The sequence below is a fragment of the Chlorocebus sabaeus genome, chromosome 16 (assembly GCF_047675955.1).
Source record: "Chlorocebus sabaeus isolate Y175 chromosome 16, mChlSab1.0.hap1, whole genome shotgun sequence".
Lineage (NCBI taxonomy): Eukaryota > Metazoa > Chordata > Mammalia > Primates > Cercopithecidae > Chlorocebus > Chlorocebus sabaeus.
The window spans coordinates 7,700,317-7,714,465 of NC_132919.1; the positions used below are offsets into that span (position 1 = coordinate 7,700,317).

General features: G+C 61.8%; 3 protein-coding genes across 4 annotated transcripts; 2 read left to right on the forward strand and 1 right to left on the reverse strand.

Moving 5' to 3' along the window:
- Positions 1–1,792: 1,792 nt before the first annotated feature.
- Positions 1,793–11,241, forward strand: KDM6B (lysine demethylase 6B). 2 transcript variants are annotated; one of them, XM_073004675.1, is made up of 21 exons: positions 1,793–1,901; positions 1,995–2,136; positions 2,317–2,415; positions 2,522–2,741; positions 2,844–2,936; positions 3,023–3,184; positions 3,268–3,456; positions 3,545–3,889; positions 3,983–6,165; positions 6,254–6,380; positions 6,505–6,610; positions 7,441–7,646; positions 7,749–7,813; positions 7,897–7,968; positions 8,071–8,219; positions 8,369–8,483; positions 8,567–8,754; positions 8,912–9,053; positions 9,418–9,544; positions 9,642–9,812; positions 9,930–11,241. In XM_073004675.1, exons 2-21 carry the CDS (start codon positions 2,000–2,002, stop codon positions 9,951–9,953), a joined length of 4,920 nt encoding a protein of 1,639 aa, XP_072860776.1. In that variant the 5' UTR covers positions 1,793–1,901; positions 1,995–1,999; the 3' UTR covers positions 9,954–11,241. The 2 variants fall into 2 exon arrangements, with proteins under 2 accessions (XP_072860776.1, XP_008008389.3); XM_008010198.3 differs by having other exon boundaries at positions 9,642–11,241.
- A 202-nt stretch (positions 11,242–11,443) lies between these two features.
- On the forward strand, positions 11,444–12,533 carry TMEM88 (transmembrane protein 88). Its single transcript, XM_008010207.3, has 2 exons — positions 11,444–11,718; positions 11,879–12,533. Exons 1-2 carry the CDS (start codon positions 11,509–11,511, stop codon positions 12,146–12,148), a joined length of 480 nt encoding a protein of 159 aa, XP_008008398.1. The 5' UTR covers positions 11,444–11,508; the 3' UTR covers positions 12,149–12,533.
- Positions 12,534–13,133: 600 nt separating this feature from the next.
- NAA38 (N-alpha-acetyltransferase 38, NatC auxiliary subunit) lies at positions 13,134–13,937 on the reverse strand. Its single transcript, XM_008010210.3, has 3 exons — positions 13,820–13,937; positions 13,464–13,647; positions 13,134–13,292 (listed from the first exon to the last, which is right to left on the reverse strand). Exons 1-3 carry the CDS (start codon positions 13,898–13,900, stop codon positions 13,180–13,182), a joined length of 378 nt encoding a protein of 125 aa, XP_008008401.1. The 5' UTR covers positions 13,901–13,937; the 3' UTR covers positions 13,134–13,179.
- Between the last annotated feature and the right edge of the window lie 212 nt (positions 13,938–14,149).

Below are 14,149 nucleotides of genomic sequence, written 5' to 3' on the forward strand. Positions count from 1 at the left end.
AAATTTCCCCACAGCGCAGACTTCTCTCAACGAAGGCGAACTTTCCAGCCACCCCCAACCCTTCGTCGCGCACTCTCCCCCGGCTTCCTGCCCGGCGCTCGCTCCAGCTGGAGCACTGGCCCCGCCCCCGCCGCTTTGTACTCGACACTCGCCTCTCGCTGCTCTTTGTACTCTAGACTCTCAATGGACCGATCCCGGGAGCCGAGCCGGCTCCCTACCTGCGGGGACGCTGGGTAGGCGCGGAGGAGGCGCGGGGTCGCAGCTCCTGGGCTTAGAGGGGCAAGAAGGAAGAGCTGGGACTAAAGGGAAGGTGCCCAGGAGAGGGGAGCGCTGTGCCAGTCGGGGGTCCAGTCGGCACCAAAGCGAAGGGGTGGGGGGGGGGGCCTGAAGGAGGAAGTGAAACGGGTTCTGGGTTCTTTAAGGGAGTGGGCGGTGAGAGTGGGACAAGAGTGATGTCACTGCCTGTGGGGCCCCGCCCTCATCCCTCCCTCAGGACCCCCCCCCCGTACATTTTACACACACCGCTTCCGCTGCGCAAGTAGCCACGTCACGGGCAACCCCCGAAATCCCCCCCTCCCTTGGGGGGCGGGGGCCACGTGGGCCGTGGGGAACCGCGTGGCCCCGGCGGGGAAGGGCAGAGAGGATACGCGAGCCACGAGAGAGGGGCCACTCGGGACCGCGGTGCTCGACTTCTCGGAAGTTGGGGGACTAAAAGGGGGTCTGATTTTGGGGGTCGGTCGGTATTGAAGACCCAGAAAGCCAGGGGAAGTAGAGGACCTGGAGCAACTGGGTATGAGACTGAGGGCTTGACCAAGGTTTGGGTCGGGGTCAGGCGTTGGGGGTGGAGCGCCCTGATAGCGGCGTGGACGGGTTTGGGTGCCGTGGAAGTCGCTGTGGCTGGCCAGTCCTAAGCAGTTATCAGGGGCGCTCGGGGTAGGGAGGTCTGTCACTGGGCGAGGTGAAGTGAGGAAGGGGAGGGACGTCTTTTTTGCGTTCTGCATCCGTCTGCCGTCCGTCGGTCTTGCGGTGGCCGGGCGCGGGGCTACTCGAGCGGCCTGGCCGTGGCCACCGGCGGCTCTGGGTGCGTGAGGCTTGCGGGTAGCGCCAGCCCCCACGCCGGCCGGGGCGTGCGACTCACCGGCCTCATTCGCATGCGTCTTGTCCTGGCTGCCTTCTGGCCCTGACGGCCGGAGTGTCAGATCCTAGATGGGGACCCAAGGTGGGAGCCGCGGGGTCACATCGGGGTCACCCCGGGCTGAGCCCGTCTGACCGGCTCCGGCGCCCCTCCTCCCCCGGCCACCGCTGCCGGGCTCACCTCGCTCCCATTGGTTCCGGCCAGGCTGTTACTGAGGCGGAGACACGGGTGATGATTGGCTTTCTGGGGAGAGAGGAAGTCCTGTGATTGGCCAGATCTCTGGAGCTTGCCGACGCGGTGTGAGGACGCTCCCACGGAGGCCGGGTAAGCGGCCGCTGCGTTGCGGGTCGGCCGGGTGACTCCGGACTGGAATCCTAGCAGCGCAGCCACCCCGTCCCTCTGACCGGCCTTTTGGTTCCCTGCCATACACGTCCCGGCTCCCAGCCACACTCCTGGGCTTCTAGGGACTGGTTGGGCTGGGTGGGCCTCCCTTTGGGGAAAGCTAAGGCCAGGCCCTTTACACAAATGACAGATTGGTGGATGCCACAGTCCACCCATCCCAGCCCCTGGGCCTTGGCTATGTGCTGGCCAGCTCGTCTCACTCCTTTTCCTCCTCTCTGTAGAATTGGCTGTGAAAGGACCCAGGAAGCCATCTGGGGGTAGCGGGCACTCTTATCAAAGCGGCTGGAGCCGGACCATCGTCCCAGAGAACTGGGGCAGGGGGCCGTGCCCAATCTCCAGGGCTCCTGGGGCCACTGCTGACCTGGTAAGGGAAAATCTGGGACTGAGCTGGCTGGATGTACACTGGCAGCTCTGGTTTTGCCTCCAGTAAGAGCATAATTTCTTATCCCCAACTCAGGCTGGATGCATCGGGCAGTGGACCCTCCAGGGGCCCGCGCTGCACGGGAAGCCTTTGCCCTTGGGGGCCTGAGCTGTGCTGGGGCCTGGAGCTCCTGCCCGCCTCATCCCCCTCCTCGTAGCGCATGGCTGCCTGGAGGCAGGTGAGAACTTGGGGCCCTCTGTCTCCAGGCACACCTCTTTCCATTTCTGTACCCCTCAATCTGTGCCATTCTCCCTGGGTTCCTGTCATTCTGTGGGTTTCTTTGCATCAGCCCCCTCGTGCCTAGGTAGGACAAGATTGCTCCTTCTTGCTGTACATAACAGACTCCTTCTCTCTCCAGATGCTCAGCCAGCATTGGGCAGCCCCCGCTTCCTGCTCCCCTACCCCCTTCACATGGCAGTAGTTCTGGGCACCCCAACAAACCATATTATGCTCCAGGGTGAGTGGATATTTGAAGGTTCTGGGGTGGGAGGTAAGGCTGGGGCCTTGAAAGAGTCCCCTCAAGCCCAAACCCAACCCACACCCCCACCCCTTCTGCTCTGTAGGGCACCCACTCCAAGACCCCTCCATGGGAAGCTGGAATCCCTGCATGGCTGTGTGCAGGCACTGCTCCGGGAGCCAGCCCAGCCAGGGCTTTGGGAACAGCTTGGGCAACTGTACGAGTCAGAGCACGACAGTGAGGAGGCCACACGCTGCTACCACAGCGCCCTTCGATACGGAGGAAGCTTCGCTGAGCTGGGACCCCGCATTGGCCGACTGCAGCAGGTAGGAGGAGGCAGGGCATGGGGGACAGGATTGTACAATTGTGCCTTCTGGCTCAGTGCCCCGCCTGACATGTGTCCCTGCCCTGTGTCCCCCCACCCCCAGGCCCAGCTCTGGAACTTTCACACTGGCTCCTGCCAGCACCGAGCCAAGGTTCTGCCCCCACTGGAGCAAGTGTGGAACTTGCTACACCTTGAGGTGAGGCTGGCACTGGATGGGTTAGGGAGGAAGGCCAGGCTGTGCCTGCACCCGTGCCATTTTCTCTTCTCTCTTTTTGTTCTCAGCACAAGCGGAACTATGGAGCCAAGCGGGGAGGTCCCCCAGTGAAGCGAGCTGCTGAAGCCCCAGTGGTGCAGCCTGTGCCTCCTGCAGCACTCGCAGGCCCCTCAGGGGAGGAGGGCCTCAGCCCTGGAGGCAAGCGAAGGAGAGGCTGCAGCTCTGAACAGGTGTGGGTATAGGCGGGCCAGCAGGCAGTAAGTAGGCAGGACTTGGGCAAGGAACGGGATTCTCACACTCTCTTCTCTCCTAGACTGGCCTTCCCCCAGGACTGCCACTGCCTCCACCACCATTACCACCACCACCACCACCGCCACCACCACCCCTGCCTGGTCTGGCCACCAGTCCCCCATTTCAGCTAACCAAGCCAGGGCTGTGGAGTACCCTGCATGGAGATGCCTGGGGTCCAGAGCGCAAGGGTTCAGCACCCCCAGAGCGTCAGGTGAGCCCCTGCCCGTTGCCTTTCACCTCTCACCTGCAAGTCCCATGCTCTCTATTCCTCATCCTACATCCCCGTTTATCTCCTATAGGAGCAGCGGCACTCGCTGCCTCACCCATATCCATACCCAGCTCCAGCGTACACCACGCATCCCCCTGGCCACCGGCTGGTCCCGGCTGCTCCCCTAGGCCCGGGACCCCGCCCCCCAGGAGCAGAGAGCCATGGCTGCCTGCCTGCCACCCGTCCCCCCGGAAGTGACCTTAGAGAGAGCAGAGTTCAGAGGTCGCGGATGGACTCCAGCGTTTCACCAGCAGCAACCACCGCCTGCGTGCCTTACGCCCCTTCCCGGCCCCCTGGCCTCCCCGGCACCACCACCAGCAGCAGTAGCAGCAGCAGCAACACCGGTCTCCGGGGCGTGGAGCCAAACCCAGGCATTGTGAGTGACAACTGCGGGTGAAGGGGGGCATGGGTGGAGCTTGTCTTGAGGTGGCCCGAGCAATGCTCTGACCACCCGCTTCTACGCTTGCAGCCCGGCGCTGACCATTACCAAACTCCCGTGCTGGAGGTCTCCCACCAGGGCCGCCTGGGGCCCTCGGCGCACAGCAGTCGGAAACCGTTCTTGGGGGCTCCCGCTGCCACTCCCCACCTATCCCTGCCACCTGGACCTTCCTCACCCCCTCCACCCCCCTGTCCCCGCCTCTTACGCCCCCCACCACCCCCTGCCTGGTTGAAGGGTCCGGCCTGCCGGGCAGCCCGAGAGGATGGAGAGATCTTAGAGGAGCTCTTCTTTGGGACTGAGGGACCCCCCCGCCCTGCCCCACCACCCCTCCCCCATCGCGAGGGCTTCTTGGGGCCTCCAGCCTCCCGCTTTTCTGTGGGCACTCAGGATTCTCACACCCCTCCCACTCCCCCAGCCCCAACCACCAGCAGTAGCAACAGCAACAATGGCAGCCAGAGCAGCAGCCCTGCTGGGCCTGTGTCCTTTCCCCCACCACCCTATCTGGCCAGAAGTATAGACTCCCTTCCCCGGCCTCCCAGCCCAGCACAGAACCCCCAGGACCCACCTCTTGTACCCCTGACTCTTGCCCTGCCTCCAGCCCCTCCTTCCTCCTGCCACCAAAATACCTCAGGAAGCTTCAGGCGCCCGGAGAGCCCCCGGCCCAGGGTCTCCTTCCCAAAGACCCCCGAGGTGGGGCCGGGGCCACCCCCAGGCCCCCTGAGTAAAGCCCCCCAGCCTGTGCCGCCCGGGGTTGGGGAGCTGCCTGCCCGAGGCCCGCGACTCTTTGATTTTCCCCCTACTCCGCTGGAGGACCAGTTTGAGGAGCCAGCCGAATTCAAGATCCTACCTGATGGGCTGGCCAACATCATGAAGATGCTGGATGAATCCATTCGCAAGGAAGAGGAACAGCAACAACACGAAGCAGGCGTGGCCCCCCCGCCCCCGCTGAAGGAGCCCTTTGCATCTCTGCAGCCTCCTTTCCCCACCGACACAGCCCCCACCACTACTGCTCCTGCTGCCGCCGTCACCACCACCACCACCACCACCACCACGGCCACCCAGGAACAGGAGAAGAAGCCACCACCAGCCCTACCACCACCACCGCCTCTAGCCAAGTTCCCTCCACCCCCTCAGGCACAGCCACCACCACCACCACCCGCCAACCCGGCCAGCCTGCTCAAATCCTTGGCCTCCGTGCTGGAGGGACAAAAGTACTGTTATCGGGGGACTGGAGCAGCTGTTTCCACCCGGCCTGGGCCCTTGCCCACCACTCAGTATTCCCCTGGCCCCCCATCAGGTGCTACCGCCCCACCGCCCACCTCAGTGGCCCCTAGCGCCCAGGGCTCCCCACAGCCCTCTGCTTCCTCGTCATCTCAGTTCTCTACCTCAGGCGGGCCCTGGGCCCGGGAGCGCAGGGCGGGCGAAGAGCCAGTCCCGGGCCCCACGACCCCCACCCAGCCGCCCCCACCCCTGCCTCTGCCCCCTGCTCGCTCTGAGTCTGAGGTGCTAGAAGAGATCAGCCGGGCTTGCGAGACCCTTGTGGAGCGGGTGGGCCGGAGTGCCGCTGACCCAGCCGACCCAGTGGACACAGCAGAGCCAGCGGACAGTGGGACTGAGCGACTGCTGCCCCCTGCACAGGCCAAGGAGGAGGGTGGCGGGGTGGTGGCAGCGGTGGTGACAGGCAGCTGTAAGCGGCGACAGAAGGAGCACCAGAAGGAGCACCGGCGGCACAGGCGGGCCTGTAAAGACAGTGTGGGTCGGCGGCCCCGTGAGGGCAGGGCAAAGGCCAAGACCAAGGCCCCCAAAGAAAAGAGCCGCCGGGTGCTGGGGAACCTGGACCTGCAGAGTGAGGAGATCCAGGGGCGCGAGAAGTCCCGGCCCGATCTTGGTGGGGCCTCCAAGGTCAAGCCACCCACAGCTCCAGCCCCTCCACCAGCTCCTGCACCTTCTGCCCAGCCCACACCCCCGTCAGCCTCCGTCCCTGGAAAGAAGGCTCGGGAGGAAGCTCCAGGGCCACCGGGCGTCAGCCGGGCTGACATGCTGAAGCTGCGCTCACTTAGTGAGGGGCCCCCCAAGGAGCTGAAGATCCGGCTCATCAAGGTAGAGAGTGGTGACAAGGAGACCTTTATCGCCTCTGAGGTTGAAGAGCGGCGGCTGCGCATGGCAGACCTCACCATCAGCCACTGTGCTGCTGATGTTGTGCGCGCCAGCAAGTGAGTTGGCTGCCCATGTGGCCCAGGGACAGGCTCTCTTCCCCCATCACCCTGATGTTTGTGTCTTCATTCCACTGTCCTCCCACAGGAATGCCAAGGTGAAAGGGAAGTTTCGAGAGTCCTACCTTTCCCCTGCCCAGTCTGTGAAACCGAAGATCAACACTGAGGAGAAGCTGCCCCGGGAAAAACTCAATCCCCCTACTCCCAGCATCTATGTATGTGTGCCACTTGGCCTCAGAACCACCCCTGCCAGAGGGTTCTAAGACAGTGTTGGGGACTGCTGGGGTGCTCTGAGCCTGGGCCAGGGCTCTGACCCCAGCTCTCCTGGTCATGTCTCAGCTGGAGAGCAAACGGGATGCCTTCTCACCTGTCCTGCTGCAGTTCTGTACAGACCCTCGAAATCCCATCACAGTGATCCGGGGCCTGGCGGGCTCCCTGCGGCTCAGTGAGTATGGGGGGCAGAAAGTGTCAGGGAGAGCTGCACGGGTCTGGGGCATGTAGGACCCTCTGAGAAATCCCACACTTGAAGAGTCAGGACAGTGGCTATGAGGAGTCCACTGAGTGATGGGTCAACTGGTATTGGACTCTTCTCCCATCTGTCTCCGGCATTTGGCAAGGGGGAGGGGGCCATAGTCAGGGCCTGATGAGTCATTTCTGAATTTTTTGTGATTAAGGATGAGAAGAACACAGATTTTAGAAAAACCCTGAAGACCTGTGATTTTGGGGCTCGCTCTCAGTCTTTTGTTGCGCAAAATTTCAAACACATACAAAATTAGAGGAAGCTGTATAGAAATACAAAGGTCAATCTTGTCTCCTTTATACCTGTATGCCCTCCCTTCCCCACTCTGAGTTATTTGAAGCACATTTCAGGCTTTCACTTGACTGAATCTTTAATTGGATCCAATGGTAGCTCAAAGAAGCTGCTGTTTTGACTAGAAAGACTCCAAATGGGGAAAAAAAGAAGCTGCCATTGAGCACCTACTATGTGTCAGGTGCGGTGCACATGGCCACGCGCACACCTGGGAACACTGGTTGAGGGGCTGAGCCCTTGAGCAGCTGCAGGAGAAAGAGGGCTGGTGAGGATGCAGATAGAGGCCAGCACGCCCAGCTTCCTGTGGGGCTAGGGTTCCTGCCTATTTCTCCTGGACTGAGCTCTACTAAGCGTATGACCACCCTGTCAGAGCCCAGAGGAGTAGGAAGGGAAAGGGTCGGTTGGGTCCTTGGTCCTTATCCTCTGCCTCTGCCCCAACACCCTTGCTTGGCCCTCCTTTCCAGACTTGGGCCTCTTCTCCACCAAGACCCTGGTGGAAGCGAGTGGCGAGCACACCGTGGAAGTTCGCACCCAGGTGCAGCAGCCCTCAGATGAGAACTGGGATCTGACAGGCACTCGGCAGATCTGGCCCTGTGAGAGCTCCCGTTCCCACACCACCATTGCCAAGTATGCACAGTACCAGGCCTCATCCTTCCAGGAGTCTCTGCAGGTGAGACGACAATGTGGCAGAGGCAGGTCCTGGGACGGGGCTGCGGTGGGAGGGCTCTCGAAAGGTGTCTGACCCAGGTCTGCCTACCCTCTGGCTGAGCAGGAGGAGAAGGAGAGTGAGGATGAGGAGTCAGAGGAGCCGGACAGCACCACAGGAACCCCTCCTAGGTACCGTACAGGTGTGCCCCTTCCCTTTCTGCTTCCTTCCCCTCCCTCTGGTCTCCACCAACCTATGCTCTTCGCCCCAGCAGCAGCACACCAGACCCGAAGAACCATCACATCATCAAGTTTGGCACCAACATCGACCTATCTGATGCCAAGCGGTCAGTGGGGCTGAGGCCAGGGAAGCTGGGCCAGGAGTGCTGCCGGGACCTCGTGGCGGGGGCGGGGTATAGCTTCTCTCTTGTCGCACTTTCACGCCGCAGGTGGAAGCCCCAGCTGCAGGAGCTGCTGAAGCTGCCCGCCTTCATGCGGGTAACATCCACGGGCAACATGCTGAGCCACGTGGGCCACACCATCCTGGGCATGAACACGGTGCAGCTGTACATGAAAGTGCCCGGCAGCCGAACGCCAGGTGCGCTCCAAGCCTGTGCGCGCCGCTGCGGGAAGCGCGACAGGAGGGGCTGGGCGCTCAGCTGTCAGCCAATGAGGGCAGAGGGCGGGGCTGTCGGGGATCGCAGCTCCGACCTGGCCAGCCATGCTGTTCTTTGTCGACCCCTGCAGGCCACCAGGAGAATAACAACTTCTGCTCCGTCAACATCAACATTGGTCCAGGCGACTGCGAGTGGTTCGCGGTGCACGAGCACTACTGGGAGACCATCAGCGCTTTCTGTGATCGGTGCGTGCCGTCCTGCGCAAGTCAGCCTGCCGCGTCCCCGCCCTCGGTCCCCAGTTCCCACCTGACTTGTGGCCACCCCGCAGGCACGGCGTGGATTACTTGACGGGTTCCTGGTGGCCAATCCTGGATGATCTCTATGCATCCAATATCCCTGTGTACCGCTTCGTGCAGCGTCCCGGAGACCTCGTGTGGATTAATGCGGGGACTGTGCACTGGGTGCAGGCCACCGGCTGGTGCAACAACATTGCCTGGAACGTGGGGCCCCTCACCGGTGAGAGGGTGGGGCAGGTGTTGGCATGGTGTGGGGCCTCAGCCGCAAGGCCTGGGAGGCTGGGGCTTGGAGAGCCGCCAGCAGTAAGGGAAGGGTCTTGGGCCTATGTGTCTGGGGGCTGTTTGAGAGTCCTATTGTGATCGCCTCTGGCCCGCAGCCTATCAGTACCAGCTGGCCCTGGAACGATACGAGTGGAATGAGGTGAAGAATGTCAAATCCATCGTGCCCATGATTCACGTGTCATGGAACGTGGCTCGCACGGTCAAAATCAGCGACCCCGATTTGTTCAAGATGATCAAGTGAGGACCCTATTTGGGTGGGAGCCCACCTCCACTGACCGGTCCCTGTTCTTGTTCTTCCTGTCTGACTCCACCCCATTCTTACCTCTCTCCATCCTTTTCTGCCTGTGCCCCCGAGTGTTACTGTCCTGGGGAGGCTAACTAGGTCCCTGTTGTCATGACCTTTCCTAGTGGTCCAAATAGACAAAAACCACAGGAAATTTCACCTATAACAGATGCCCAGGACAGAGGATGTGACCCAGACATGAAGCAGGGAGGTCTCTAGGGGAGGGCCCTGGGGCTGTCCACCCCTCTGCCCCTGCTCCAGCCCTGCACCAGGCTTCCTCCCTGCTGGTGGTCTCAACACAACCCCACTGCTCCCCAGGTTCTGTCTGCTGCAGTCCATGAAGCACTGCCAGGTACAGCGCGAGAGCCTGGTGCGGGCAGGGAAGAAAATCGCTTACCAGGGCCGGGTCAAGGACGAGCCAGCCTACTATTGCAACGAGTGCGATGTGAGTGGGCCGGCTCTCCTGCTCCCCTGCTCCCCCGCTCCCCCTGAGTGTCCACAGTGGCCCTCCCTCCCCCTGACTTCCCTCCTCCCTGCCCCAGGTGGAGGTGTTTAACATCCTGTTCGTGACAAGTGAGAATGGCAGCCGCAACACGTACCTGGTACACTGCGAGGGCTGTGCCCGGCGCCGCAGCGCAGGCCTGCAGGGCGTGGTGGTGTTGGAGCAGTACCGCACGGAGGAGCTGGCTCAGGCCTACGACGCCTTCACGCTGGTGAGGGCCCGGCGGGCGCACGGGCAGCGGAGGAGGGCACTGGGGCAGGCTGCAGGGACGGGCTTTGGGAGCCCGGCCGCGCCTTTCCCTGAGCCTCCGCCGGCTTTCTCCCCCCAGGCCCCAGCCAGCACGTCGCGATGAGGCCGGACGCCCCGCCCGCCCGCCTGCCTGCCCGCGCAGGGCGCCGCGGGGCCACCAGCACATGCCTGGGCTGGACCTAGGTCCCGCCTGTGGCCGGGAAGGGGGTCGGGCCCAGCCCTTCCACCCCATTGGCAGCTCCCCTCACTTAATTTATTAAGAAAAACAATTTTTTTTTTTTTTTTTTTTTAGCAAATATGAGGAAAAAGGAAAAAAAATGGGAGACGGGGGAGGGGGCTGGCAGCCCCTCGCCCACCAGCGCCTCCCCTCACCGACTTTGGCCTTTTTAGCAACAGACACAAGGACCAGGCTCCGGCGGCGGCGGGGGTCACATACGGGTTCCCTCACCCTGCCAGCCGCCCGCCCGCCCGGCGCAGATGCACGCGGCTCGTGTATGTACATAGACGTTACGGCAGCCGAGGTTTTTAATGAGATTCTTTCTATGGGCTTTACCCCTCCCCCGAACCTCCTTTTTTACTTCCAATGCTAGCTGTGATCCCTGTACATGTCTCTTTATTCACTTGGTTATGATTTGTATTTTTTGTTCTTTTTTTGTTTTTGGTTTTTAATTTATAACAGTCCCACTCACCTCTATTTATTCATTTTTGGGAAAACCCGACCTCCCACACCCCCAAGCCATTCTGCCCGCCCCTCCAGGGACAGCCCGTCGCCGGGCTCTCCCCGCGCCCCAGTGTGTGTCCGGGCCCGGCCCGACCGTCTCCGCCCGTCCGCCCGCGGCTCCAGCCGGGTTCTCATGGTGCTCAAACCCGCTCCCCTCCCCTACGTCCTGCACTTTCTCGGACCAGTCCCCCCACTCCCGACCCGACCCCAACCCCACCTGAGGGTGAGCAACTCCTGTACTGTAGGGGAAGAAGTGGGAACTGAAATGGTATTTTGTAAAAAAAATAAAATAAAATAAAAAAAATTTAAAGGTTTTAAAGAAAGAACTATGAGGAAAAGGAACCCCGTCCTTCCCAGCCCCGGCCAACTTTAAAAACACAGACCTTCACCCCCACCCCCTTTTTAAGTGTGAAACAACCCAGGGCCAGGGCCTCACTGGGGCAGGGACACCCCGGGGTGAGTTTCTCTGGGGCTTTATTTTCGTTTTGTTGGTTTTTTCTCCACGCTGGGGCTGCGGAGGGGTGGGGGGTTTACAGTCCCGCACCCTCGCACTGCACTGTCTCTCTGCCCCAGGGGCAGAGGGGTCTTCCCAATCCTACCCCTATTTTCGGTGATTTTTGTGTGAGAATATTAATATTAAAAATAAAAGGAGAAAAAAAATCCTGTTTCACTAACGGCTGGTGATAGCAGGGAGAGTACCGGGAGGGCTCAAGACCGTGATTGATGGGGAGGACTGCACAGACCCTGGCGAGGGCGAGCCCCTCCCCGGAGGCGCCTGTGGAATGTCCAGGGCTCTGGTCCGCTCCTCGGGATGGGGGGTGCCTAATCCTAGAGCCGCATTCCAGGATAAGGGGGGTGGGGAGAGGCTGGGCCGGGGGAGGGGCAGGAAAGAGGGCTATAAGGGCAGCGGCCCAGGCGGGCGGAATCCAGGCGGGCCATGGCGGATGTCCCCGGGGCACAGCGAGCGGTTCCCGGTGGCGGCCCAGAGCCCCGGGACCCCCTGGATTGTTGGGCCTGCGCTGTGCTTGTAACAGCCCAGAATCTGCTGGTGGCTGCCTTCAATCTTCTCCTGCTGGCGCTGGTGCTGGGGACCATCTTGCTACCCGCTGTCACCATGCTGGGCTTCGGCTTCCTCTGCCATTCTCAGGTGAGCGTGCGCCCCGGGGTGTGCGTGTGAGTGTGGGTGTTGGTGTGTGGTGATGCTGGCGGTGGGGTCTATAGGCCACAACTTCAACCCGCCTGGGCTGTTTCCACCCCGTGCACAGTATGGCCCAGTTGGCTTGGGCCTGACGCCTCTTCTCCCACAGTTCCTGCGCTCCCAGGCACCCCCTTGCACCGCGCACCTGCGGGACCCCGGTTTCACGGCCCTTCTGGTCACCGGATTCCTGCTCCTCGTGCCGCTGCTCGTGCTTGCTCTGGCCAGCTACCGCCGCCTCTGCCTGCGCCTCCGCCTAGCCGATTGCCTCGTGCCCTACAGCCGAGCCCTTTATCGGCGTCGGCGCGCGCCGCAGCCGCGGCAAACCCGGGCCTCACCAGGGTCCCAGGCCGTTCCTACATCAGGAAAGGTCTGGGTCTAATGACCCTCGAGTCAAGAACAACCCTGGCGGCTGCCCTCCTTCTTACTCGGCCCAAGGACTTGAAGCCCGGCATCTTCCGACCTGCCCTGCCCCCACCCCTGCCTGAGCGGAGTCCTAGCATCCCCTTGGGAGCAGCAGCGTCAGTGGACCCAGTGCTGAAGAAAGCCCCCACATCCCGGAAGACCCACTTTCCTTTCACTACCCACATCTCAATCCTGAACATCTGGGCTGGAACCTGCACACCTTCCCCTCAGCCCCGTCGTGAATGGGACAACAATCTCGTGCCCTCCTTTTATGGTGCAGCTCCTCCAGTATTTCCGGGGCTGGGGGGCGGGGCTGGAGGGGAAGGAGTGTCCACGCATCAATAAAGATTTAACGAACTGAACGTGCTCTGCAAACACAGGAGTGGCACAAGTACTATCACCCCTGCCCTGTGCCGAGGAACAGGAAACGTGCCAGGGCCACAAATGAGCAGAGAGGAGCATCCTTCAGCCCCCTGGCCTTATCGCTTTTGTCCGTTCTTCCTGGCCAGAACTCAGAGATCTGTCCCTGACCCCAGGCACCTCCCCATCAATAGAGTGGAGGGGGCCCAGCCTCGGCCGCCTGCCCCTGCTCCCCTTGGGGACCTGAGCCCGTTCTCTGACCCCAGCTTAAAGGAACTCGGTGTTGCCAGGCCGGGGTGGGAAACAATGGGCCTTCCGGAGCAGGATGACACCCCCTCCCGCCACAATTCTGGAGCAGCAGCGTGGGAGGGAAGACGCAGGGGCCCACCCTGGGGCCTGTTGGTGCATCATTCAGCCCTGTCCCCCATCTCTACCCCTGAACTTGAGAGAACCTTTGGCACCCCTGGACATCCCGGTTGGTAGAGGAGGGTTGAGGGTTGAAGGTTGAAGTCGGGCTCCCGACTTCAGATGAGTCCTTTCCTCTAGGGGTGGGGTGTGCTATCCCTGTACTGGCATCCCAGCTACACACAGACACAGGTCCATTCGGTCGTAAGTTTAATGAAGTCTGAAAGGTATGCGCCACCGTGGTCAGAGATACGGAGGCCCGGTCAGACTCTCCCTCTGCACCTCAATGGAAACGATGTGGTGTCCGGGTACCATGGCGAGGCCCAGCACACGGGGCTCCCCGGCAGAGAAGGAATCTGGAAAGAAGGATCAGAGGATCAGGGAAGCAGGCCGGCATCAGTCCCGCCCCTCTGAGCCACAAAAACGAGCCCCAGAAAACAAGGGCTGCAGCCAGGCCCTGAAGGGGAAATGCCTTGCGTAAGGTTCCGCCACATTCCCAGGCGGGTGTGCATTCCCCAGGCACTGACCCGACGGCTTGAGGAACTCCTGCGCCGAGCCCAGGATGACATTGCAGTCACGGTCAGTGCAGAGGAAGCAGCCCACCAGTGTCCGTCCATCTGTCATGCGAATGCGCATAGTTTTGTTGAGCAGCGCCTCTAGCTGCTGCCGGGCGCGCGCAGCCGCCGAGTCCTCGCGCTCTCCGTCCGAATCCTGCGCGGGGTGGAACAAGCGCTCAGACTGCCCGCCCGCGGAACCACAGCTCCCGGCAGCCCGCGGGGGCGCTCACACAACGCCCAGAGGCTGCCGGGAGCTGCAGTTCCCCCACCCCCTCCATCTTGCTGCTCGACTGCCCCTCAATCCCAGAACCAGAGCCCGTGCTAACCCCGGCGCTGGAGCTGCTCTGACGCCGACTGCAACAGCCATTCTCTTCTCGTAGCAGCATGGTCGGTCCAGCTCCGGCCATTTGCCCGGAGGCCTCCTCTGGGCCTTTCAACTTCCTAAGCACCTTTCAGGTTGGGTGGTCCGAGATCTCGCGAGCGCTCCCGACCTCTTTCCTTTCGCGAGATCACCTCTCCTCCCCCTCCTAGTCTCCTCGGCAACGGCAGAGCTCTCGCGAGCTTCTCCTACTTCTAGCGCTGTGGCTCACTGAAGCGTATCACGCCGGATGTCTTACGATATCGCGAGACCTTTACCTCTACTTTCTTACACATCC